At 43.0% G+C, this 25089-nt stretch overlaps 1 protein-coding gene across 3 annotated transcripts in view; it reads left to right on the top strand.

Moving 5' to 3' along the window:
* PXDC1 (PX domain containing 1) overlaps positions 1–23305 on the top strand; it is a 28680-nt gene extending 5375 nt beyond the window's left edge. For 2 of the 3 annotated variants that reach the window (XM_030042089.2, XM_030042088.2), the window contains exons 2-5: positions 10738–10829; positions 11109–11226; positions 14976–15087; positions 21666–23305. In XM_030042089.2, coding sequence (XP_029897949.1) covers positions 10738–10829; positions 11109–11226; positions 14976–15087; positions 21666–21783 — 440 coding nt within the window. In that variant the 3' untranslated portion in view covers positions 21784–23305. Of the gene's footprint in view, positions 1–8581; positions 8814–10737; positions 10830–11108; positions 11227–14975; positions 15088–21665 lie in introns of those variants that run through there. The other variant, XM_041118358.1, reaches the window with a different exon arrangement.
* The last annotated feature ends 1784 nt before the right edge of the window (positions 23306–25089 follow it).

The raw sequence follows: 25089 nt of genomic DNA, 5'->3' as shown, positions 1-25089 counted from the left end.
GTGATCTGTTCAGCTTGGTAAGGAGGTGGGGGTTAACTCTGCAACAGAGATGGAATAAAAATCAGGATTACTTTCTAAGCAATCACAGCACACTTCACAATTTCAGTAATACTGTTTAAAATTACGCTGCTCCTGCTCTAAAGAAAATTACTTTGCAGAGGGTGCTTCTCTGCATAGAGAACACTTCATCATACCAGCATTTTAAAGTGACTGGCCACAGCCTTGTGTAAATTCACTAAGTTGAAACATAAAAATCTCATTTAACTAAGTAACACTGACGCAAAGCTTTGGATGTGAGAAGACATTGCACGGTGCATGTCCGGTCTTTACAAAACTCCTGGTGTAAGCATGGTTTCTTAATGTCCTGTTTAAAAGCAGATGTCCTGCCACCTACAGTGAAGCTCAATATACTTAACCCAAAAAGAACACCTGACAAAAGCACACTCTTGTGTGTGTTAGCATTCAGTCGTATACATTTGTGTGTGAGTGTTTTTGTATACATACAAATGTATATGCATATGTATGTGAGGTTGTGTATGTGTGTGTGTTTATCTTAGGCTTTCTGAAAGAAGGTGAATATTAGCTGTGCCTTTTATCTGGAGGAAGTGGTAAAATGTTGCAAACCAAATTTGCATTGCATTGAAGGACTCCAAAGTTCCTACAGATTTGCCTAAGGAGCATTAAAAGGACTACATTATCCTACAGCTCAGTCAAGCTGCAGTACCTTACATTTAAGGGGTATGGTTGAGGAGTGAAAGCTTGAGCTATTTGATGTTATTAACTTTTTAAAAGAAGATTTTTTTTTTAAAAACGTCAGCAATATTAGAAAGAGGTGGCTGTTACCATTATTGCTGGTTTCAGCAAAGAACTAGTACTGAACAGGAGTGTGCTCCTTTTCTTGCTCAGCAACAGCAAATGGCCCTCTCCTTTCTCCACCCCCGTCCCCTTGGACTGACTTCCACAACGCTCTCCCTCTCCACATATTTCTCAGATCTGCAGCGCGCTTTGAGGTGACAGAGGAGGGGACGGGAGGTATAGTTTTCTGCACTGGCTGTTCATCTTCCCCTTTCTTTGATATGAGGAGAGGGGAGGTCCCGGGGGGGAGTATGGCATTCACACAATCTGGTCTTGTCTTTGATAACTAATAACAACACGTGGCAAAGTGCACTCTCGGCATCTGGAGTGTACTATGATGCTAAGGGCCAAGGACGTTCAACAACACAAGGCATCTTACTAGCAAGCTGGTAAACAAGGTTAGATATGTGCATACCTGCAGGGTGACTAAATATGATTCACTGTGATGTTACCAGTAACTTGCTAGTATTTTATATGTGTCTGAAATGTGCCCGTCCCTTGCTCTAGGCAAATGCACGAAAGAGGAGCACAGAAAAACACAGGCTAGTTTGCTCTTAGCAGAGCTAGAACACAGCCTAATGTTACTAAACTGTCTGTTTCTATATGTAAAATAAACAACTTTTCTATTTAAATCCCTCTTCATGAGAAAGGCAGCCCTGTGGACTTAGAAGCCGACTTAAAATTGATAATTTAGAAATAGTTGCAATGATCCAATAGACACTGGAAGTGAAGTATAAACCTGGAAAAGTACTCTTTTTTTCTCTCCTATTTTCTGTAAATATTACTTCTGAGGTGTAGTCATCTAAGATTTATTCTAGAACTCGATCCAGGTTAGTGCAGTCAGCAGTCAGACAGCTGCCTCTGACTTCAGTGAGGGCAGGATCAGCCCCTTAAGTCCTGGACCAGGAAGCCAGAAGAGCGCGTTAGCAGCCTTTCGAAGTTGGGATTTGTTTTCCCCTTGGAGTGGCAGGTTGGTTTCTGGCAATCCTCCTCTGCCACTGTTTTGTTGCCTTTGTCATCAGAACAGAGGCTCAGATGCTCTTCCAATGTCGCTGTTCATGTTGCGCCTACCTGTAGCGCCTGGTCCTGCTCTGATACTCTGAGCCATCGAGTCAGAAACTCTCTTCAGTCTTACAGATTTTTTTTTTTTCCTTGCTAGCTGGGCTCTCTCTTCCCAAAGTGCTCATTTTCCTCCCCCTTCTTTCTTTCCATCCCTCCTCTGACTCATTCTGCTCTGTCTGTGGCCTTTTTTCCCCTTGCTCTCTTTTCTGTTATTTTCTCTCTGCTTCTCCAAGTCGCTTTCCCTGAGCTGCTTTCTGTTCCCTTTCTTTGCCTTCAGGTTCCCCTCACCGGCTTGCTGCCATCCATGGTTATCTGTGGCTCTCCAGAACTTTTCTGTTCCTTTCTGCCTTGTTGGTGCTCAACCTCTGTCCGTCCACAGAAGTTCTCCAGTAGTGGTGGAGATTCCCCATAGAGACTTTGTGTCTGTAGCTTGCCTGCTAGCATAGAGGTAGTCACTTCACCTGCAGCAGACCCTGAGCAGTCTCTCCCAGACGACTAACGCAGAGCTCTAGCTCTGAGGCTTGTGCCTGCCCTCCGGCGTGGTTGCCTCGTGCAGGAAGCAGATGATGAGCTGTCTTCTGTGTCCGAGCGGCTGTGCACCAGGAAGCACATGGGCAGCTCCTCCAAGGCTGCCATTGGAAGGACTTCCGCAAAGCAGAAGGCAGTTCCTGAAGAGCCAGCCCAGGAACATTACGTTTGCTTGCAAATGTCGCATTCATAACTTACGGTTTTCTATATGCTGCATTATAATGTTGTTGTTGTTTACAAGACCATCTGGGAGTGTGATTTATGAGAAGAGGGAGCTCTACAGAGCAGCATAGTGGTTTCCACAGACAGCAGCTGTTTCGGTGCTGTGACAATACAGATAAATACACTGCATCTATTGTGCTCTTTTCATTGTTGACATTGTCAACAGTTCATTAGTGGAGCTTGCTCAGAGCTTCTGTCTGGCAGACAAAGAATGCAGCTCTTGGTTATCAGGCTCTAGCAGTGCTGTATAACCAAAATTAAGTTTGGGGCTTCTGGGCTTGTTTTTTATTAGCTGAATTTCATGGTTCATCAGTAATGATGGAGATAAATGAAGCTGGCTGTGTTGTTATAAAGCTAGGCACAAGTTGCCTTTTTGTGGTGGACCGAGGCAATGTGTCTGGGAGGATTTTGGTGGAAAGGAATGGAAATGAGGTTGTTTTTTTCATGACAGTTCTCACCTGATAAGAATTCAGCACTAAAAATGGTTGTAGGGGCTTGCATTTTTCATCAGGCTTTGACTGCTTTGTTCGCTTTTATCTCGTGCTTCTTTGACATCTTTTTCTTTCTTGTGGCTCATCAGGCATCAAGAGGGGGAGCTCTGTGGGGAAAGCCAGTCTGCTGAGTTCTGTCACCAGGAGGTGCCGTCTCCCCTCCAGAGATCCTGGGAGATCCCATAACTAACAATACATGCGTGGAAAACCCATCAGCTGGAGGGTCTGGACTTCTCAGCTTTTAACTTGCCTCCTTGCTTTGCATGGGTATTCAAGTGTGCCAGGGCCCTCAGGTGGTCACGATCACAAGCTCTGCTCTGGGCGATTTCAGCTGGACAGTTGTTTGGATAGGACTTTGCTCCATCCGTATTTTTACATCTGCTGCATATGAACTGCAGAAGAAGAAATGGTGTGTGTTAGAGCTAAGTGTGTGCAGTTCAGGCAGGGGTTTGAAAGCTCTCTGTCTTTCTGCATCTAACCGATTTCTCTCAGTATCGTCAATATGCTTGTTGCTATCTAGTGGGACTTCTAAAAGTATGGAGTAACTTACATGCACTTTGTGTACTCATACTTTTAAAAAAACCTGTCCCTATTCTGTTCCTCAACATCAAGTTTAAGAAGAGCAGCACAACATGTAACAAATTTCAAAAATCCACCTCCTTGCACCCCTCTTTTCAACTCCATTGTATCCTTTTAGCTGCTCTCTGAGTAAAGCCACGAAGATGGATCTTGTCAGTGATAACTGCATAAATAGTAAACCCTTTGTAAAGGCTTTAGAGACTGTAGTGACTTCTGTCATATGAGATGAATGAATTTCCCCATGAGGGGAAGGGGCAAGTGTGTCTGCCCCAAGAGAGGGGTGTTGCAGAATTAGGCAAGAGGCATCAAAGAGTTGCTGCCAGAGCTGCCAGACTAAGTCAAACCAGTGCCATAGCTAGCTCTGGGGTCCCGTCCCTAGTGATGAGAACCAGATGCTGCAGAAGACAGCATAACTAATCGGCAGAGAACAGAAAAGTGACAGTCCTGGTCTTTAGTAATTGAAGATCTGATATCCCTGACTGCCTGTAATTATCTGCCCTTCTCTGGATCTTAAGTCTTTGGACTTAAGGGATTCCTGTGGTGTTATTTCTGCAGCATTAGTGAAGAAAAGTTGTGTGAAACAAGCTTTCCCATCTGCTGTTTTTTTGAGTTTCCTGCCTTTACATACCACTGAGTATTCCTTTGTCCTTCTAACAACCTTTTATCCTATTCTCCTGTGTCAGAGAGGAGACAGCCGTAAGCGGGAGCTGTTTTGGCCTCTTCAGAGTCCAGTCTGAGGTGGAGTTCCCAGGCAGTGACATTGAGGGAAAGTGTGTCTGCGGGGAGGAGGGATGCTAGCAGGGCAGCTGCTGGGAGGAGGGAGGCATCGTGGCCATGAAGCAGGGAAAGATGCCAGCTGAAGTGGTATTGAGAAGAGCCCGATTCAGCAGAGGGAGGAAATGGGAAGCAGTGCAAAGGAGCAAAATAGCAGAAAACTCTGGGCTGAATTGTCACCTTTCAGCCCTGATGCATGTCCCAGCTGAGTAGCTTCAGTTCCTGCATGATTCTGTGGAATATCTGTCCGTGGGGATATTCAGAAGTCAACTGGACATGGTCCCCAGCAACCTAATCTGACTTTGGACTTGGCCCTTCTTTGGATGAACTGGACTGAACTCTTCTATTGGCCATTATTTTGTGATTTTTGTACACCTCCTCTTGTGGCTGAGACCTTCCTGCTATTGCTCTATCTGCATCCTGAATTCTGTGTGTGTGCACATGGGTTAGAACATATCTGAGGGAAAGGAGGAATGAGGGTACAGGATAAAAAAGATTGAGCACTGCAGTGTTAATGAATACTGTAACTGGGGAAAAGGGGCATATCTCCTCTTGACACTGTACAGTCTGGTCAGGAGAGAAAGCAGAGTAGCAGTCCCCTGTGCAAGACAGCTTATGTGTCTTCCCTAAAGATTTGAAATCCCTAACTGCTGCTCATGGGCTTGTGCAAAGAGAGAAGGATGGGCTCAAGATCTGAATCTATAAGCCTTAAATCTTTCTTGCAGTGTAGGTTAGCAGAACACAGTAAGATTTCTCCCTGGATTTATTCGCTACTCCTTTTTTCACTTTGATATCTACTCTGCAGTCTTCCCATAGGGGATGGAGAGAGGATTAGGTGAGGAGGGCTCAATGCAGTATTTTAATCTTCATGTACATACTAAAATACACAGCATTTAGGCCTATTGCCATTTGATCTTGCACACATCTTCAGAAAGTACACCTTGGCTTCTGCTCTTGCTCGGCCTCCTATACATATTGAACTGATTTGGAGAAAGTAGGAGATCTCTTGGACATTCTTTGTTCCTCTCCTCACCACAAGCCTGAAGTGGAGTCCTTCAGATTGGAGAAATAGGGTTTGCCCACAGTTAGAGATCACGTATGCATAGCAACTTGTACATAGCAACACCTCTCCAGAAAAACAGACTTCTATGTGTCATCATTGAGAGATGGCATATGAGACATACTTGACCTAGGCACGAACTTACTCCTCCTTGGAAGGCACTAGAGGATTGTTGAGACAACATGCTCATTGTGGACACTGACCGTCAGGACTGCATTGCGATTTCATTATGAGCCGTGGAGGACACGCTGCGATTCCTATCCTGCTTCGTTAGGTGGAAGCATGCAGTGCGTTATCTGCTGTTGTCAAAATGTCATTAGTTGCAGATTTGGTGGCTCACATGGCAGTAGTCAAAATGTCATTAGTTGCAGATTTGGTGGCTCACATGGCAGTAGTAGGACAGGCCTACCAAGGCTTGTGTGTTGACATCAGGAATTGGCTTCCAGTGCGTTCTCCTCCTCTGCGGAGCTCGTTTCCCCCTCGTTTGCAGCTCTGGGCCCCTCTCCCACGCCGTGAGCCAGCGTGCCAGGTCCGCAGCTGCTGGCCTGCTCGCTCAGCCTCCTGCAGCTGCTCCGGCACCAGGGTCCCCGAGCAGGAAGGATGCTCCAGGCCTCTGGTGCTGTTTGTGCCATGTTTTTCCAGAGACGTGTTGCTATGCGTAAAGTTGCTCTTTATGCTTGGTCTCAAACTGCAGGCGAATCCTTTTCGCCCCGTCTTAAGGACTCAGCCTGGGGCTCTTGGTCTGGGAAGGAGCAGAGAAGATGTCAAAGGGACTGAATGAGGTTGCTGACTACGGGGGTTGTGCACACAGCAGAACCGGGCTAAAAGCAAACATCCCTGGTACAGGTGAGTGCTACCCAGGGTCAGGCGGTGTGCCTGTATTGTCCCTCCTGTCACCCAGCGAGTGGGCTCCCTTGTGCGCAGGGTAAAGAAATCTTAGAGGTTTGTGGTATCTGGCAACAGGGCTTGTGGTAAAAAAGGAGCCAGTGGGGCTTCAGTTTATCTCAAGCCCTTAAACATAGGTGTTTATAGCATTTAAATCACTTGAAATGATAGTTAATTGTCCAAGCACAGTACGGGTAAGAAAACAGAGAGCAAAGTTTTCCTGGGAGGAGTTTGCGCATGTTTTCCATTAGCAGTCAGATGGGGCCAGGGCAGAGGAAAAGGCATGAGAACAGCCTTTCACCATGACCTCACTAAGAGATTTCCCAGCTCTAAGCTCAGCTCTGTTGCATGATCGAACAAGTGGAAGAAAGCACAACTGATTCCAGGCTACTGGTTGCTTTATTGGTGTCTTATTTTTATTTTATAGCAAACTCTCTGAGGGTTCTTGGGGTCTAAAAGCCCCAGATGGAAAGATAGGAATGTATTTATGGTCCATGGGCAGAGAGACAACAGCCTCAGGACATGCTGTAGCTGCCATACGGATGCTGCATACGTGGCCAGTGAGTCCCATGCACTCCAGATGCATCCAGCTTGTGGTGCGTTTGTGTCAGGGTAAATGAATGGTGGAGTTGCTGGGCTCTGTCTGCAGAGTCAGCTGGCATGAGCGTGTGTTTGTTCAGGCGTTCCCAGCGTCTGGAGATCCTATACCAGTCTCTGGCTTTTTTTGGTTTTGGTTTGGTTTTTTTTTTTTTCTTTCTCTCTGCCTTGTTAAAGCTTCTGAACAGGAAAAAGAAGACAGGCAGGGGAGAAACCCCCACAAAGTGAAGAATAGAGATGGAAAGCTTGGGTGCAGTTCTGTGACCCTTCTTTACACAAGTCCCGATTCCTGCTCAAACTCAGTCTAATGGCTAGTTAAGAAAGGAGCTTGAATGGGGCATCCTAGCCTGCAGTCTCTTGCTTCTTCTGCGAAGGCTGGGGTTTCCTGAGGAGAAGCCTTTGACAAGAGCGGTTCAAGGTATTCCCCACTGCTCGCATAATTGTTCTGGCAAAGCAGAAGCAGCCCTGTGTTGCGGTGTGGGAGAGGAAATGACTTGCAGGGGAGGGTGAGAGCACCTTAAACCAGTGTTGCCACCGGAGACTTCACCTCACTAAACCACAGTGTTCCTCACGCACGTATGCGCTGTGGTTGATGACAGCAGCCAGTTAGCGAGCGCTGAAAGGGGGCGAAAGGGGGGGACGGGGGCCTCTGCTCCTCTCCGCTCCTTGGGCAGGCAGTGCCTTGCTCTGGTTACCGTGGCTGTCAGGTTGTGAGCAATCCCTTGGGTTGTGGGATCATGGGCTACGACTAACTGAAAACCGCAAGGGCATCTGTTAACTCTTAAAAACAGAGACTTGTAGAATTAAGATAAATGAGGGCCTTACAAACTTTGTGGCTATTGCAGAAGAAATTACGGGGTTCTATATTTTTATATATATATAGCCAGTCAAGTGGTTTCTGTGTATTTGGACTGTAGACGTATGAAAAGGAAGGCTTTAGCCCAGCCAAACTGAATTCCCTCTACAGGGAATTCATGTAAGGTCAGCAGCTTTACATCCCAAAGCTGTGGATCTGTAATCATTAAGCAAGAATATAGGAAGCTATCCAGGCAGATGTATCACTTACTCTCCTTCCTACGCTGTCTGCCTTTTGGTTTTGATATTAGTAAAACCTTCAGAAAGAAACGGTTTTTATCGTGTCAGATGTTACAGGTCATCTGTGCCAGTTTCCAAGTCAGAATGTGGGTTTGCATGGCTGGTGCCTTTCCAAGATCTGGAAGGAGGAATATACCAGGGCTGGAAATTCCTGGTGAATGCAAGAAGCTGTAAAACCTCCCACTGGGTGATCTGTGGCAGTGCAACAGGCTGACGGCCTTGTCCAACTTCCCTTGCTGAAACATAAAAAGGCTGTGTGGAGCTGCAGATGCTTTCCCTGATTATTAATGAGAGCAAATCCTAACTGCTTGGCTGGTTTTCCTCACAGGGTGAATGCTCAGTGTTGTTGGTGAGGGGTTTTTTTTCCCTTTTTTTTTTTTCCTTGTTTTCCCCTGGTCTGAATATCTTAATTTGTCTGAAAGTATCCCTCTTCCTGGCAAAATACTAGTTTCAACAGTAAATGCTTATTTGGGAGAGGGTCCGAGGTCGAGGGCGGGTTGGAGAGAGAGCAGTTGAATGCTGAATCCCGGGTGGGTCAGTGATGAGGTGTTTGCCTGCAAGGTGGGAGCCGCAGTCGGGCAGTCTCTGCTCTGTCTCACTATTTATGCAGGCTGGAGGAAGACCAGCAGGAGAAGCGGAGGCACCCCATGGTAGCTGGCACCAGGGTAGGTAGCTCTGTTTTCTCTGATGTGGGCTACAGCAGGGCGACAGTGTGTTTCTAACATCATAGGTGAGTGCCTGAGCCGTGGGGCCGTTGGCAGCTTTTTTTTAGGGAAGATGAAAACACTTTTTTTGAAAGGTTTGAACTTCATTCAGATGTGGGAGGGGAACATATTTGTGGAGGGGTGAAGCAGATCCACCCAAGCCTGCTCACACCTGGTAGTTAGGAAGATGAAGGGTGCTGGTCTGCAATTCAGGTCTGTAACATCAAGCACAACCCAGCTAATACACAGTCTGTGGACCCATGCAGATGAGTTAATTCGCGTTTACAACCTTTCAGAGAATTTCCATGCAAATCTGCCTGACTGTAGTATACACCGGTCAAAGCAGCATACACGGCTGCCTTCCTTATATGCCTGCTGGTATGCTCTGCTCCGCTGCCAGACGAGGGAGCGAGCTGTACCAGGGTGAGGTGGTTGTGGTGCTGACAAAAACAGGCAAAATGAGGGACTGTCAAGCAATAGAAAGGCTTATGCAACCAGGCTACTTTTGTGGGACAACCATCAAGTAAACCGTGTTGCTCTGGAGACAATCCGTTTTATTTAGAGCTGTAATTGGAGGAGAGCTGACAGCTTCAAAGTCACACTTTTGCCTGGAAAGTTTGTATGGGATCATATCTTGCCGGTAACAAATAACAAGGACTGATACAGCCTGAAACTGTGGATGTTGTCCCTACACTGTGCATGTCTCACAACTTTTTCTGTACGTTTGCCTTTTGAATAGGGAGATGGAGATGTACTTAGAGTTTAGCACTTACAATTTTAGTATATTGAAGTGGTTTCTCACAGAGTGCTTCGCAGATTTTTAGTTTTGATTTTTATTTAGATGGTTTTGATTTATTGGGTCTTTTTCTCCTCCAGCTTTTTGTATTTTTTTTTACCAGTGAAGCTTGTTAAATTTAATAGTCTCTTAGGTATTTCATTTTCATACATGTATTCTGTTCCTTGGAAAATCTGCCCAAATCCAGAGGTGAAACGATGATTGGGTTAGAAAAAGTAGGTTATAAAGATCAGAAATAAAAGGGCTGCTAGAAGGATGCACGATATGGGGTTTACTTCTCCTCATATTCCCTGTATGTACATATTATCTATGCTATATTTTCCTGAGTCTGCCAGAGGAGAGGGAAGTTATGGATGTCCTGCAGGTTATACATATGAAATATGGTATTATAGCTGAAGATCCCCACACCAAGCAATATAAAATTAGAAGCATTGTAATGCACCATTCTGGACACCAGACAGGAAAATTTCCATTTTAATCCCTTCTGCAGCACTGTGATAATTCGGTGATTAAAAAAAAATAAAATAAATCCCAAAAGGTTGTTTTGCACTTGAAGAACATGATACTGAGCAATCTTCCTTGGGCCACTCACTGGGGCTTACATTCAGAGAAATACAAGACTGCCCTCAAAGCCTTTTGTTTAGCTCATGTTTAGTCTTTTCCTCTTATCTGTGGGTTGTGGGTTTTGGTTTTCTTGATTTTTATTTTGCTTTTTATTGACGGAAAAAAGGATGAATCATGGTTCTTGGAAGCAGAAAACAGGCTGTTTGATTATCGCTGCTGGGAATGCTGTGTAGTGAAACTGTGGGTGAGGGAGTAGGTGGTTCTACTTCTGCTTGTCTGGCAACTCCTAAATATGATCATAAACAGCTGAATTTGTGTCAGGCTTGCAACTCTGCTTGTAACTACACCCACCTGAGTTTGGGGTACATGCTTTATCATCAGAGTGAGTTAAAAGACGTTTCTGGGAGGCATGATATCTGAGGTCATTCCACGTCTTCTTGAGTGGCTGCGTCTGGCTGCTGAAGTGCGTGTGCACATGGAAGTGTGCTTTTGTCTGTGCTCACAATCTGTTTACTTTGTTTCTAGGGCTCATCACAATAAAAGAAGCCCATGATATAGAAGCCAGACTTAATGAAGTGGAAAAGCTTCTGAAGACTATTATAAACATGCCCTGGAAGGTGAGTAAGCCAAGTTCCACATTTAGCCCAGCCTGACTCCTCCTTGATGGTGACATGCACTCTCATGCACATCAGAAAGGGATGGGCTTTGCCAAACTCTAAAAGCAGCAGCAATTTATTCAGTATCTTAGAGAAGTGCTGAGTGCCAGAACGATGTAATGACGTCTCCAGGCTGTTGCTTGTAATAAGTATTTCTGTTGTACTACAAAGGGGTGGAAAGGGAGAAGAGGGACAAAGCAAACTACTGGTAAAAACAGATGTCTTGTTTCTTTTTTTAAGTATTCAAGATCTGAAGTCGTCCTCACATTCTTTGAGAGATCTCCTTTGGACCAAGTTCTAAAAAATGACAATGTCCATAAGATTCAGCCAAGCTTTCAAAGTCCAGTTAAAATATCAGGTAAGAGTTGTTAGCTTGCTACATTTGACACAAGAATTAAAAAATGAAAATTGCTTTATTTGCTGTTGCCCTTATTCTTTCTCCATCAGCAGTTCAGCAGATAGTTCTCCATAGTCTGCTTATAATATAGAACATAGAATTAGCCTTGACATAATATGCAACGTGCATTCAGGCAGTAAAGTGGCAGGTGAAATTGGAGGCTGGTAAATCTGCAGAGAAGTGGATGTGAGGAAAATACAGTCCTCACTATCATCACATATGATGGTGCTATTACCACTTAGGAAGGAGATTTTGAGGGTATTGATACAGTTCTGTGAAAATGTAAGCTCAGTGTCAAGTGGTGAGCAAAACCAGTGGTGAGAATATTAGATATTATTAGGAAAGGAGGGGAGAACAGAAGAAAGGAGCACCACCCCATCTTGAATGCAGTGTGCACAATTCTGGTCTCTCCATCTCAGAAAGGATATAATAGATTTTAAAAGCATACAAATAAAGGACAAGGATTCAAATCGTTGAACAGCTTCTCTAAGAAGGTGGTTAAATAAAGAAGGACACTTTGAGAAGAGATGACAGATTGGGGATATGATGGAAGTCTACAAAGCTGTGAATAGAAGGAGGTCAATTACCCTGTACTTCTCATGAAACAAGAGCTATAGGTTATCCAATAACGTTGACAGACAACACGTTTTAAACAAACAAAAGAAAGGTTATAATATTGTTTTATTTCCATACGGAGCACAGTTAAGGAGTGGAACTCATTGTCATATGATATGGTGGAACTGAAAGCATAAATGACTTCAAAAAGGAATTAGACAAGCAGGTGGAGGAAAAGTACATTGAGACCTGTTACAGGTGGAGACATAGGAAGTTTCTAAACCACAGATTGCTAGTGGCTAAATGGAGAGCAGTATTACTCTATCCTTGCCTATTCTTTCAGCCTTTCCCCTCTGCATCTGCTACTGACCGTTGTTAAAAGGTTTGTGGACTTTTGGTGTGTCTGGCTTTGTGTTTCTGTACTGAAATAGCTCATGTGAGCCTAATGGGAACTGCTGTTTTTGTCTTGCCAGAAGAGTTTATTTCAGAGAGTGAAATAAAAGCGAAATACTACATAGTCCTCCAAGGTGCCTAAAGTGTTTAGCATGAAACTGGTACCAGTTTTCTGAGGTACTAACAGTGTATCGGTTAACGGCCAGTCAGCATGTCAATATGTTACAAGTGTAAACAGTGTGTCTTATGGATCGATCTTATACACAGGGTAGATTTTTTGTAATTGATCCTGAGCTCTGGTTCTAAGCGAACTAGTCCTCTGTTAAATAAATACTCTTTTAATTAAATGGTAGATGGTTTACGAGCCCACCAGTAACTCTTTAGAAGTGTACCATGTAACGCGGAGCCTCAGTGAGAAGCGTGGTCTTGCCGGCCCGTCTGGTCTGGTGCCTTCTTGCAGGGCCCGCGAGCCCAGGCTGCGGTGCAGCACGGGGGCTGTAAAGAGTCCCCGGGGCCACCCTGCAAAGGAGGGTGATGCAGGTCTGGCTTCCTGGGAGCAAGAGATGGGAGTCAACGTGTGTGTCTCAGCCCCCATCTGTGGCTAGGGAGGTTTGGATGATGTCTTGAGTCAACGTGGAAACCTCAGGTAAAATTCCTGCGAAGTGGGTCCATTATGAAATGAAGGATCCTCAAACTATACGCTGTAAAAATATTTCAAAGTGTGGCAGCTGTCAGTGATACCTTGTTCTTTTTCCAACAGGCAAATATCAAGACTAAATGTCTTTGGAATTGCACTGGTTAGAAACTGCAGTGTTGCTCTGGCTTGGGACTTTTTGCTGTTTGGAAGGGTTTCGTATAATTTTTGTGAGAGTTTGTACCCCCTTAGGGCACACGTACCCTGTGTGTGCATGACTGAATATGTCACACAGTGGGTACAACAAAGAGATGGGCAAGATGAACGTAAATTCAGAGTGAGGGTGCCTGGCTGATGGACAGAGGCTAGCAGCAAAGGGAACCCTCCTGCCAGCCTCTACGTAGAGGAGCTGTGGAAACCAGATTAGCTGAATAATAACATGATTTGTTTTAATTCTAAATTAATTTTGGTAGAGACAAGTCATACCTAATTAATTGGAGGAAGATTTTCCTACCTGTGCAGCTATCCAAAAGCATCTTGTGGTAATTAGTTTTATCATTTAAGTGATTGCAGCAAAGAATTTAAGAACATAGGTGGAAATTTGATGGTAATTGGCGTTTTCCTCGTCTGAATGTTGCACACTGGCAATGGTTTCAGTGTCTGGCAGCATCGTCAGTAGATGGCAGTAAATGTTAACGTCTAAAGCAGTTCACACGGCAATGAAACGCTGTAACTCTTAGGTCACGTCAAGGACACTAGGAAAACACTGTGGCATTCATGTTAGTCGTAGTGCAGCTTTCTACATGGCTTGCAGAGTTAGAAAAGTAAGCAAAAATGTTTTATATTCTCTGAAAAAAAAACCTGTCCCCACATGGTCCTGTTCAGAGTGGAAGGTGATGGGGAAGAGGGAAAGGGCTGCCCTCTTAGATGAAAGCTGAATTTGAATTTATGGTATAAATCTGATTCTGCAGTACAATGTTGGTTCAAGATGAGTCACGACTGAAGTGTGATTCTGCTGGAATTCAGTGTTTTTACCACCCCCAAATGTATTCTGCTAAAGTGAGTCGCAGTAAACTATAGACTGAAAGTCAAAGATGACTTTCTCAAGAAAAATATGGAAGTGAGTTCTGGCTTTACCTTAATGTAGGAACTTGTAAATGTACACTTTAAAAAATTACCTCCCTTCTTTCTCCTGTCTCATCTCCTGCTCATTACTTGAACTGTATGTATAGTTGAAATTTGTTTGAGGATTCCCTGTATATATGTTTTGTACCTACCATATTTTCTGCCACAGACTAATTTCCTTTTGCTTGTGCTGATAATGCAAGGCTGTAACACAGGGTCCTCGTACCTTGAGGCATATCATGAGTCATCCCACTTAAGTCAATGCAGATTTATATAGAGATGTATGTTCATTTTGTGGTGGCCCTAGCTTCATCTAAGATTGTGTGACTGAAAGAAATCCTTGTGACTTGCCTACTTTGCCTTTCCGTGTAGCACAGACGTGGATTAACTTCTCATTCACATCAAATACTATTCTTTAATTATAAATTCTCCCTATGGTAGTAAGTCAGTGGAATTGGGTGTAAATTTTAGCTATTCTGGATTGGAGGCTTCTTACACAGTGAGAAACAAATAAGCAGAGTTGAAGGCAGTGTAGAAGATGGTATTGCTTTACATGACTTAAAGATGGTGGTTGAATTAACTTGGAAGCTCACTCTTCATTTTCTTTTTCCTGTCTTTTTGATTTTTACTTAACTGGCTTAAGCCTGGGACTGTCTAGGAAAAATACAATTATGTTTTAGTAGTGGTAGGTTGCAATATATGGATGGGCTGCCATTCTGCTAAGGGTGATGGGAATTTTGCCACTGGCAGTAACAGGGCTGAAACATGGGCCTTGCTTCAAATGCTCTGTGTCATGAATTGATTATATGAATAAAACTGCTTAAGCACTGGCAGTTTGCAGATGTGAGAAGCTATGAAACCAACTCTTCATTCGTGCTTTCATGTGCAGATTTTCAATGTCACGCACACATCTCAGTTCATAACCATGTCAATTACATATGATATGCAGTGGTTTTCCAGCTTTTTTTGGATTTTCATCTTGTTTTCTTTCTTCTCCCTACAGAAATCATGCGATCAAATGGATTTTGTTTAGCCAACACTGAAACAATAGTCATTGACCACAGTATACCCAATGGAAAAGAGAAGCACCTGGACGTAGATTCAGCAGAACACTTGTAAGAGGCGTGTGTGAATGAGTAATGCTGTCAGCTTTGGATAAACTGTAGCTTTCCTGCCCCCCCTAGCAAAATGTTATCCTCTGTCTAGGAGCAAGACTAGTACAGCTGTCATTCTGACTCGTTAAGTATTACTGGGCCTGATTGCTAACGCTTCACAGCTCTTCCTATTAAAATGGATAAAATGGCTGTCGGTGAGAATGATTGACCCCAAGGAGCTTAGTGCTCTGTGGAAGAAAAAAAGCTGTGGTTGTCATGGGGGTCCTGCCAGGTGAGAATAGAAGAGCTTTTTCTTTCTCTCATGAGTGTGATGAGAGCTGGTTTGAGCCCAAATTTGGAAACTCAAACATCCTTACAAATAGAATATCCTACTATGAATGGTATGCTTTATTTGGGAAGCAAAACACCACCCTCGGAGGGGAACACACCCCTGAACGTAATCGAAGGAAGCTCAGCAGCTGCTTAGGTGCTGTGGCATGCTGGGTCTTGGTGAAGCATGTGCATTTCATTAGGGGAGAGGGAAGTTAGACTAGTCTAATTTGTAAATTCTGCCTCCTAATGCATGTAGGTATTCTGGGGTCAGAGACCTGTAACCAGGAAGCCTTTCATGTATGTCTTAAGTCAGCGACTGTATTGACAGATGGGTGTTGATGGAAATCTGCTCCTACAGCTTTCTGTCATGGCAAGTGATTGATATTTCAATGAGCTTCAGGTAGTGAAGCATTTAAATATTTTTAATGAGAAACATTGACCCAGTTTTTCATTAGAGCAGTCAAAATGATGGAAACAGAATACTAAAAGCGTTATGGAGACTTTATCTTTGAATGCAGTAGTCTGTCTTCCCACATTTGAAATGTGGTTATTGCCAGTCTGTGGAAAGGTTTAGAGCTTGACAAGATTTTGTCAGGGGCTGGAGTGTATCTCTGGCTCCAGAATAATTTCTATTAACTTACCACTTAGTGTTTTGAACCTTGACCTTGCTAACAGCATTTAAGCTTGTAAGCTTGTATTAATGAGCCTGAAGCGACACACTGGAGGTGATTCTGTAAGGCCAATGTCTGGAAATTAAAGTTGTCATAGTTCATAGTGGATCACTCTTTAGTACCAAGAGTGACAAATCAATAGGAGCAAATAACTAAAAAAAAGCCTTTTCCTGCATTATTTTGATAATTTGAAAAAAATTGATAAAAAAAATATTAAAATCTACCTTCAATTTTAAAAATGTACTGGAGCCCAAGCAAAACTTACTGGTCTGGGATCAGAAACTGCCACCATCTAACTGTCATCCCATTGAAGTCAGAGACTGTTAAGGCCAGAAAATACAAATATGATAAAAACTGTATGGTAGGCATGGTTTCCCAGAAACAGTGGTGGAAGAAATAAATCTAGGATAACAGCCTGCTGTGCATTTGTATTTTAACTTCCATGAAGAAAGTTAAACGAAGAGTCAAGAAGTTAATAAATTTCAAATGTCTGTTTTACATGGTACCCTAAATTTGCCCATCCTGTAGCTGTATTTTATAGCTGAGAGGTAATAGCTAGGAGATAATGGCACTTGTGTAGCACAGCTGTTTTGTAAAAATTGATCTTTTTTTAAAAGCATTTCTCTACTGTTGCTTTAAATCTAGGTTAGTAGCCCAGAAAGGACGCTTTAAAATCTTTCAAAATCCTATGCAGTTCCTTTTTGGTCTCTGTAAAATTGGATTAATGGGATTGGTGTTTTCTATTCTGAAATCAGAGTTAAGTCCTTGTGGACTTGTATATCCTCAGATGGGAAGTTTTTTCCTTTCAGCAACATTAAACTCTGTATGACTTCTGGATTTTGGCTGCTGATGTACTTGAATCAGACATTTTGTGAAGAAAACTTGTATTTTTTGGATAGAAGCACTTGGAGCTTCAGCAGGTAGCATTCATTCCCCGAGGTCCCACTGCGCTGGTTAGCTGTTGTAGCCTGCAGTGCTACCTACCCAGTGATCCACCAGCTGAAAAGACTCATACTTGTTGCAAAAGAAACTGTAGCATTTTTGCAAGTTGGAGTTGCTAACTCTGAAGTAGTTGCTTTCTGCTTCCTTCATTTTCTCTCTAATTCGAGCTGGCAGTACACCATACTATTGCAAAATGTTGTGAACCCAGTGTCCTCAGCATCCATGAGGCATAAACAGTCCTTTTATACGTGGTTCTTGGAGTACTCTGCAGTCCTTTTGAAAGGAAAGGTGGTAAATAAATGCATTCTAGCTTACGCTTTGGTTTTATTACAGAGGTGTCTTCCCCTGCCAGGACTGTTTGCACTTCAGTCTTTTAGGCCAGCAGCAGAAGCTGTGGCATTGGACCTGCTGCCTTTTTGGCAAATTCACTCCAGTACTAGATGTGCGTTTTCTGGACAGTGCTACCATTGTCACAAGCATCTTGTGGTCCATGGGAGAGACTTTCTACAGGTAGCGATGCAAAAGCAGCACAGAGATGGTGAAATTAGATACAGAATTTTTCCAGGAAAACAAAACCCTACTCTTGACAGGAAAAGAAAATGCTTCCCCTGTGCTTTTTAGTCTTAGATGGGAGGAGATCTGTTCAGGTGCTGCTTGTACATAAGGTGATGAGAGGAGCTGGGCTGTTGCCTCATGCCATGTTTACACTGGGGTTACTCCTGTGAGTTAACGAGAAGCATCATAGAATCATTTAGGTTGGAAAAGACCTCTAAGATCATCGAGTCCAACCTAACTGAGTAAACCTAACACTGCCAAGTCCACCACTAAACTATGTCCCTGAGCACCACATCTAGACGTCTTTTAAATACCTCCAGGGATGGTGACTCAACCACTTTTCCGGGCAGCCTGTTCTAGTGCTTGGCACCTTTTCCATGAAGAAATTTTTCCTAATATCCAATCTAAACTGTCTCATATTCAGCTGGCAGTTGACCAATGCCGCCAGGTCCTTTTCCACCAGGCAGCTTTCCAGCCGCTCTTCCCCAAGCCTGCAGCGCTGCATGGCGTTGTTGTGACCCAAGTGCAGGACCCGGCACTTGGCCTTGTTGAACCTCATACAATTGGCCTCAGCCCATCGATCCAGCCTGTCCAGATCCCTCTGGAGAGCCTTCCTACCCTCCAGGAGACCAACCCTCCCTCCCAACTTGGTGGTGTCTGCAAGCTTACTGAAGGTGCACTTGATCTCATCCAGATCATTGATAAAGATATTAAACAGAACTGGCCCCCATAATGAGCCCCGGGGAACACCACTTGTGACTGGTCACCAACTGGATTTGACTCCATTCACTACCACTCTTTGGGCCCAGCCATCCAGCCAGTTTTTTACCTAGCAAAGAGTATGCCTGTCCAAGGCATCAGCTTCTATGTACCTTGTTTCCCTCTTCTTCTGGCAAATGTGAGCAGAAACTCTAATGCGTTAACAGAGGTTAAAATTATAAAGAAGGTTGTCTTACAGCACAAGAAGTAGGCCCTTGTGAAGGATGGTGTGTCTGTCAAGGTACTCTGAGGGAAAAATAGCAAGGGCAGCAGTTTGGGCATTTAGGAATCTGCATGTCCGTAGTAGTTTGCAGAGTTTATTTTGGAAAAAAGACCTGTTGGTAACAGCACAAAAGCATTTTGACTGTTGGGTGTCCTATACAGCTGCTAGCTGTGGTAAACAGTCCTGGTCTATTGGGTTTGGTTTCGTATGAGCACTCTAGAGCACTGCTTTGCAGACTTCTATGCCCATGCTTCCTTTTTGGTGGCAAGGAAAGCTTTCTGTGTAACCACAGCATGTGAATGCCACTGCTTTGTACCTCACATACTGCCTGTAGTACCCTATCAGTGAGGCTGAAGAGCCACAAAATCTGTGGGGCCTTCCAGTTGTAAAAATCTAGTTTTATACAATTGACAAGAGAAGGAGAGCAGAATCTGAATAGCCTTCTTGACTCCTCTTCTGCTTCATTCTGTCTGTCCCACTGGTATTTCATAATCTGTTGTTTCTGGATCACTAGCAGTCTGTAAGACAGCACAATGTGATCTGTGAAGTGTTTGCAAGATACCAAGTCAACTCCCTTCTGCACATGTTCCCACACATGCAGGCAAGCAAACAGCCTGGAGGGAGTAGAGGAATGAGGGTAATAAACATTCAAAGTTCAGTCTCATTTCTGTTTCGTTGTAAGTAAAGAGCATAGCAACAGCACTGCAGGAGAAAACCCATGAGTTCCTGCTCAAAAAATGTTGTGGTCCTCACTTAAAAAAGAGGTGAGAAGGACCAGGTAGGAGTGTGGAAAAGACAGAGCTGTGTCCATACATTGCAGGATTTATAGACCATGCTATCCAATAATTCGTGATGCTTCTAAAGAAAGTTTTGAGGAGAGATGGGAGTGGGAGATTTATCTGTTTGTTTACCCTACCACGCTTATTCAGGTACTCTGAAATACCTGACTCTTAGGGCTCTCTAGGGTGAGGTTAGAGGGATGTCTGCTGTTGCCTCACTTAACTAAAGGAGTCTAACTAGTATATGTGTAGGTGAGATGCAGTTTTAAACCAAATTATTTTCTAGCTTCATCTGTTTATCTGCTATTCAGAGAGCTGAACTATGCCAGCCTAAAAAGTTGATAAAGACACGTCCTATAGTCAAGAGCTAGGTTAGGATTTCTTTTTCCACCTTGTGCAATCTTTCAGTTTCTATTTCATTTTTTTCTCACTCTATCAGAATGAATGCAAGTTCTTTCAAAATATTAAAGAAAGAGTGTGAGAAAAAGAAACTTGATAGTTCTTCAAGTCCCTTGCTTGAACAGAAATGAGATTTAATCCTTGGCCTGCAGTGACTGCCTTTAACTGCTAGGCTGTCTGGAAAGAAGTAAAATGTTTTCTTACGGCAGAAATTCAAGCCTCCTTGGAACAAGAATGTGTGTAACGGAAGAAAGTGTAGATTTTAACAAGTTGATGCCTTCTCGTTGAGAGTAGGCGTGAGACAGCAGGTAGTTCTTGCAAAAGCTCAGGTTATAACACAGGAGTTAGAAGTGGGAAGGAAAATACCAAAACAAATGAAACTAAATTTAGGAATCTTTTTATATTCAGATATTCTCTTCTTGTCAAAACCTAAATCTTGTGCCACGTGGAGGACTCCAGAGAAAGGACACTGTAGTCATTGTTTTCTGTTTCTGTTGGACATTTGGCCTCATACAAAAGCCAAACCCAGAGAAGGTACCTGCGAAGTGAAAGGGTGAGAGTCCAAGTTCAGATGGGAAACAAAGGCAGTTTCCTTTCCACTTTTGTGTGGGAACTGAGGCATTTTGTGTTGCTGCCACATGCTGTGAGAACAAAATGGAAGGATGTGGACCTCAGCTGCATGATTGACTCTTCCAGAGCTCACTTGCTGCTTCCTTCCTTCCTCACTAGCAGCTTTGAAAGTCAGCGGTAACGATGATTTGCTTGCACTCACCATGGTTCTCATTGGCCTGTGGTTTATTCATATACACATGGGTGTGGGGAGGAGGACATGTGGATGGGATCAGCTCCGAGTACTTTCTGTGAAGATTTTCCATACCACAGTGAAAGCTCTTCTAGACTCATAAAAATCTCTTTGTAGAGGTATCCAGAACTGCCTGACAAGAAAGGCTGTGTCCCACCAAATCATTCATTTGTTAGTAGGAGGGGAGGCCTGGGGCCTGAAAAAAACCCAAAAAATTGTTTTTGATCTGGCTCATCTTAAATGCAGTGTGGTAACCAGGTGTCTTGAGATATGAAGTTCAGGTATTATAATGACAAGTGCTGTGAAGAGACAGTGTCATACTGGAGAGGAGTCATGAAAGTCCCTTTTACTGAAGACTGCTATCTAAAGAAATGAGAACTTGCTCTCCTACTATGCTGCACAGCTGTGTTTTAGCAGTTCTAAAAGGGAATAGCCATCCAGGTGTACTGGAAGCAGAATCTTCAGCCCATTCATTTCCATAGGTTATAAAGAAACAGGCTTTCTGTTTATTTAAGGACAGGGAGAGCAATGGTTTCCATTTACTCTCAACTCTGTCTAGGAAGCGTTGAATCTTGGTTTATGAAAGTGACAGTAGATGCCATTGCTGGTGTCTCCAGTAGGTTATGCTAGCATAATGATACATAGGCTGATGTCAGAGAAACTATAGCTTCATGATTCATAGTTGATCTGCATGGACATTCCTTGACAACTTCTAGTATGAATTCAAATTTCAGGCTGCCAAGAGAGGGAGAGAGGTACCGAAGCTTTGGAAAAAGAGTTGGGACTCTAGATCTTTGTCTTGCAAACTGAGCTTCACAAAGCCAAGCTGCAAACCAGCATTAGAAACAGTTCTAATGCAACACTGCTCTGGTGTGAAGCAAGTCCACATATTACATTTACTCAGAACTTTAACTTGCAGTACTAGCGGAAGCATTCTTGCCTGCAGCCCTTTTTCCAAGTAATCCCCTTACATCTTTTCTCAAAATTTACAGGGGTCAGTCTTCAGATATCCTAGCCTTCTTTCTCTTCCTCAGTACTTTTCTTCCAATTCCTTTGACTTTGATTTCCTAAATGAACATTAATGACTTAATGCCTTTTGGTGTTTTTTGTTTTTTTTTTTTTTTATTTCTCCTTAGGTTCGAAAGTGTTAGTGACTTTACCTCAGAGCTAGAAGACAGTGATGATCCAACAGCTTATGTCACCAATTTGACATACTACCACCTGGTCCCATTTGAGACTGATATTCTGGACTGAGGCTGCTCAGTGATGCAGTCGGCCAGCATCCAGCCAACCTCTTCGTCCATAGGCTCTGCTATCTCCGGCGTTGCATCTCTGTGAATAAGGCTGTGTGGGCAAGACCAACAGCAGAGAAGTTGCAGCAAGTATACCACAAAGCTGGTTTTGTAGTCTGGCCTTCCGCTGGGTATTATGGAGACATCTTGTAAGGAGGTGACTGCTTTGCTGTTGACAACAAGTTCATTTTCTCTGAAAGCAAGGCAGCAGAGGCCTCTTGGGGCTCAAGGAAATCTCTGCTGTGTCTGTGGGAACTGCCACTCTGACGCAGCCATCGGAAACTTGTGCTGTAGCCCATGCTCTTTGGCTTGCAGTGCAAGTTGAGGCTTCCTCTTTTAGGATACCACCAGAAACTTCCCCAGATGGCGTGACCACACTTTTTATGCCATGTAAAAGAGAAGGTGAGCAAACCAGCTGAATTTTGTCGGTTCCCTCTGCAGTTGCTTAATGGAGGTCTTGTGAGTCACTTTTTGCTCAGCTACCGGATGACTGGTGCCTTACACGAGATGTCAGAAATACCACTGAGTGCCTCCAGGAAACAAAACACATGAGCTGACGGCTTTACTTCTTTTAATCATGAGTTTTTACATAATCACTGAAGAGGCGACTACTCTTTCCTGTAATAGTAAAGCAGACAGCAGCTGGCATTGCAATGGATTGTGCATGATGTTTGGGTACCCGTGTGATTTCAGAGATCTGGAAAGCTCGCGGGAAAGCTGAGCTGCCCTGCTAAGAAGGGTCAAGGCTATGGCAGGGACTTGGATATGATTTTTTTTTCACGTGGACCAGCAAATGTGAATGGTGCTTACAGTTGTTTACATCAGAGAGATAATTCCCTATGCATATTTCTCTCCAGAGGATGGGGAGGAAGACAATGAGATTTATGTTCTGTTTGGACTGAAAAAGAACGATAAGCTACAGTGTGTCTACAGTGGTAGGAAAAACACTCTCTACTGCCAGCCTGGCTCAAGGGATCTGTCTGGCTTTCCAAGATCTGCCTGCAGGGCCAGGTGCAGGCCTCGTTGTCGTGTAATGCCATGGATTTCGGTGGAGGTAGGATAGTGGGAGCAAGAGTGGGATTGGACCATGCAGCCTCTTGACTACTGAGAAGTGCAACATTAAAATCTCCTCGGGCTCTCTCTCTTGCAGAGCGCTCCGAAATCCCGGCTCTCACTGTGAGTGCTCAACACTCGCCAATGTGACCTTTCATTGAGCTTTTTGCGATCTGTTTGCAAACATGAATTTGAAGGGATCGAAATGGGAAGGAATGCATTTTGGACTTGTTTCTTGGTAAAGGGGCTTGCTTGGTCCTGAAGAAGTTGATACAACTCCCTTCTGCAGACTTTTCATTTCTATCTACAGAATAACAGTCAAACAGAATTTGCTAATGTAAATAATAAATTATTGAGAATCCTAATTCTTTTACACAGTATGTTTTTAAAATATATTTTAATTAAATAAAATATAACTCACCTTCAGTACACTTCTGCAGCTTAAAAAAGTGGCTTCTTTTTTTTTTTTTTTGTTTGAGGATTCTTTCCCAGCCATGTAAAATCCTCTTTCTTTTTCTATTAGTTTTGGAAATATGCTGAGTTTTGGCAAGTCTGTCTGTGCTCCATGTGTTGCCCATACTGTAGATATGGTGTATACCATGTGAAACCTCTCTGCCTAACTGTTGATCTTGTGTCTAGGTGTATGTGGTTTAATGCCACTAAGTTTGGTGGAGGAATTCTGCATTTTCAAGACAGTAACTGAAATTGAATCTGGCAGTTATTCTTTTGAAGATAAAGCAGCTTCTGGAATAGAAAGGGATATGTTCTCACTCACGCAAAGGCTTTCTGAGCAGCCTCTTGAATTAGAATTGGGAAAGTTTTTTGTTTGTTTATTTGCTTTACTTTTTGATTAGTTTTAACTCTTCAGTCAGTGCTTTTAGTTAACCTTGATGAGGTAGAAATAACATCTAGTAAACATGTGCATTGGACTGGGAATTGGAACATTTGATTTCAATTCCGGGCCCTGCTGTCAGCCTACCATGTTGCTTTGGGTAATTCTACTTCATCTCCCTATCCCTGATTTTCCCTTGAGTAATATTTTGAAAAGCACCAAGTGTCATTGGCTTTTGATGCATTATTGTCCCTGATTCATTTGAATTTTCCTATGAATTTTTAACCACATGATAACTACTTATCTTTTTTAAAGCACTTTAAAATACATGGATTAAAAATTAAATAGAGAAGTATTGCTAATTTTTAAAATGTACAACCACATTCCTCATATGAAAGCCAGCTAAGCTGCATGTACAGGAAGGGGGAGTCTAATGCATAGAAACCAATCTACAAACAGAAGTTGCACCCATTTTACTTGGACTTTTCAAAAGCCATTTTGATTAAGTATTTTCCAGAGATGATGTCATATGATTTATTTCTCTTAGCTGAAATATGTTTATTTGATAAATCAAAGGAATGCAAATGACTATGTGTATTACTTTGTCTATAGAGTCAATTTAAAAACCATTCTTTGGTTAAATCACTGCAACTTTCTTATGTGGATCAGGTCTCTAGAACTGTGAGAGGTTCAGAGCATGAATTATACGTATGGTCAATTCATACGTACAGATACCTTACTGTTGATCAAAAAAAAATCTTGAACACATGTTTGAACACAATTGAAAAAGAACATAGAAAAGCTTCTTTTTTTTTTTTCTTTTTCTTTTCAACCAGCTTTAGTTAGACTAGTAACATCCTGCAAGAAGATAGTCTAAACTCATTGTCCAGATATCATTCCATTAAATTTTGTCTTTTGATGTAGCAGAATGGTCAACTTTTCCAACTGTGCTTCAGTTTCCATTCTGTTTGGTAGAATGTCATGGCAATGTTATAAAGAGAGCAATGCTTACAACAGCACATGGGTTAGTAATTCCAAATGCTTTAGGTGTGAATGGGATGTTGGATCCAGAGGATAGGCCTGTAATGTAGCAGTTTAAATATAGGTAGTTATGAAAAACCTGCAGTCAGAAGAGAATGTTTTGCCGTCAAGGCATAATAAGGCCTTGGTGTAAAGCTTATGGTTAAAAATGTGATTGGTTAAGCCAGTGCTGAGGAGTAAAGATATTCCTCAGTCAATATAGTGTGATAAAGGGCTAACAGGTATGAGGTAAAAATGTATGCACAACTACAAATGCATGTAAGTTGTAAATAGTGTACTAAGATGTAACCCTATTACTCATTAAAGATAAAATAGCCCTAAGCTTATGTGTTAGTGATGAGA

This window comes from Aquila chrysaetos, chromosome 18 (assembly GCF_900496995.4).
Source record: "Aquila chrysaetos chrysaetos chromosome 18, bAquChr1.4, whole genome shotgun sequence".
Classification (NCBI taxonomy): domain Eukaryota; kingdom Metazoa; phylum Chordata; class Aves; order Accipitriformes; family Accipitridae; genus Aquila; species Aquila chrysaetos.
Note: the sequence above shows the minus strand (reverse complement) of the source record. Positions and strands in the feature narration are given on the sequence as shown.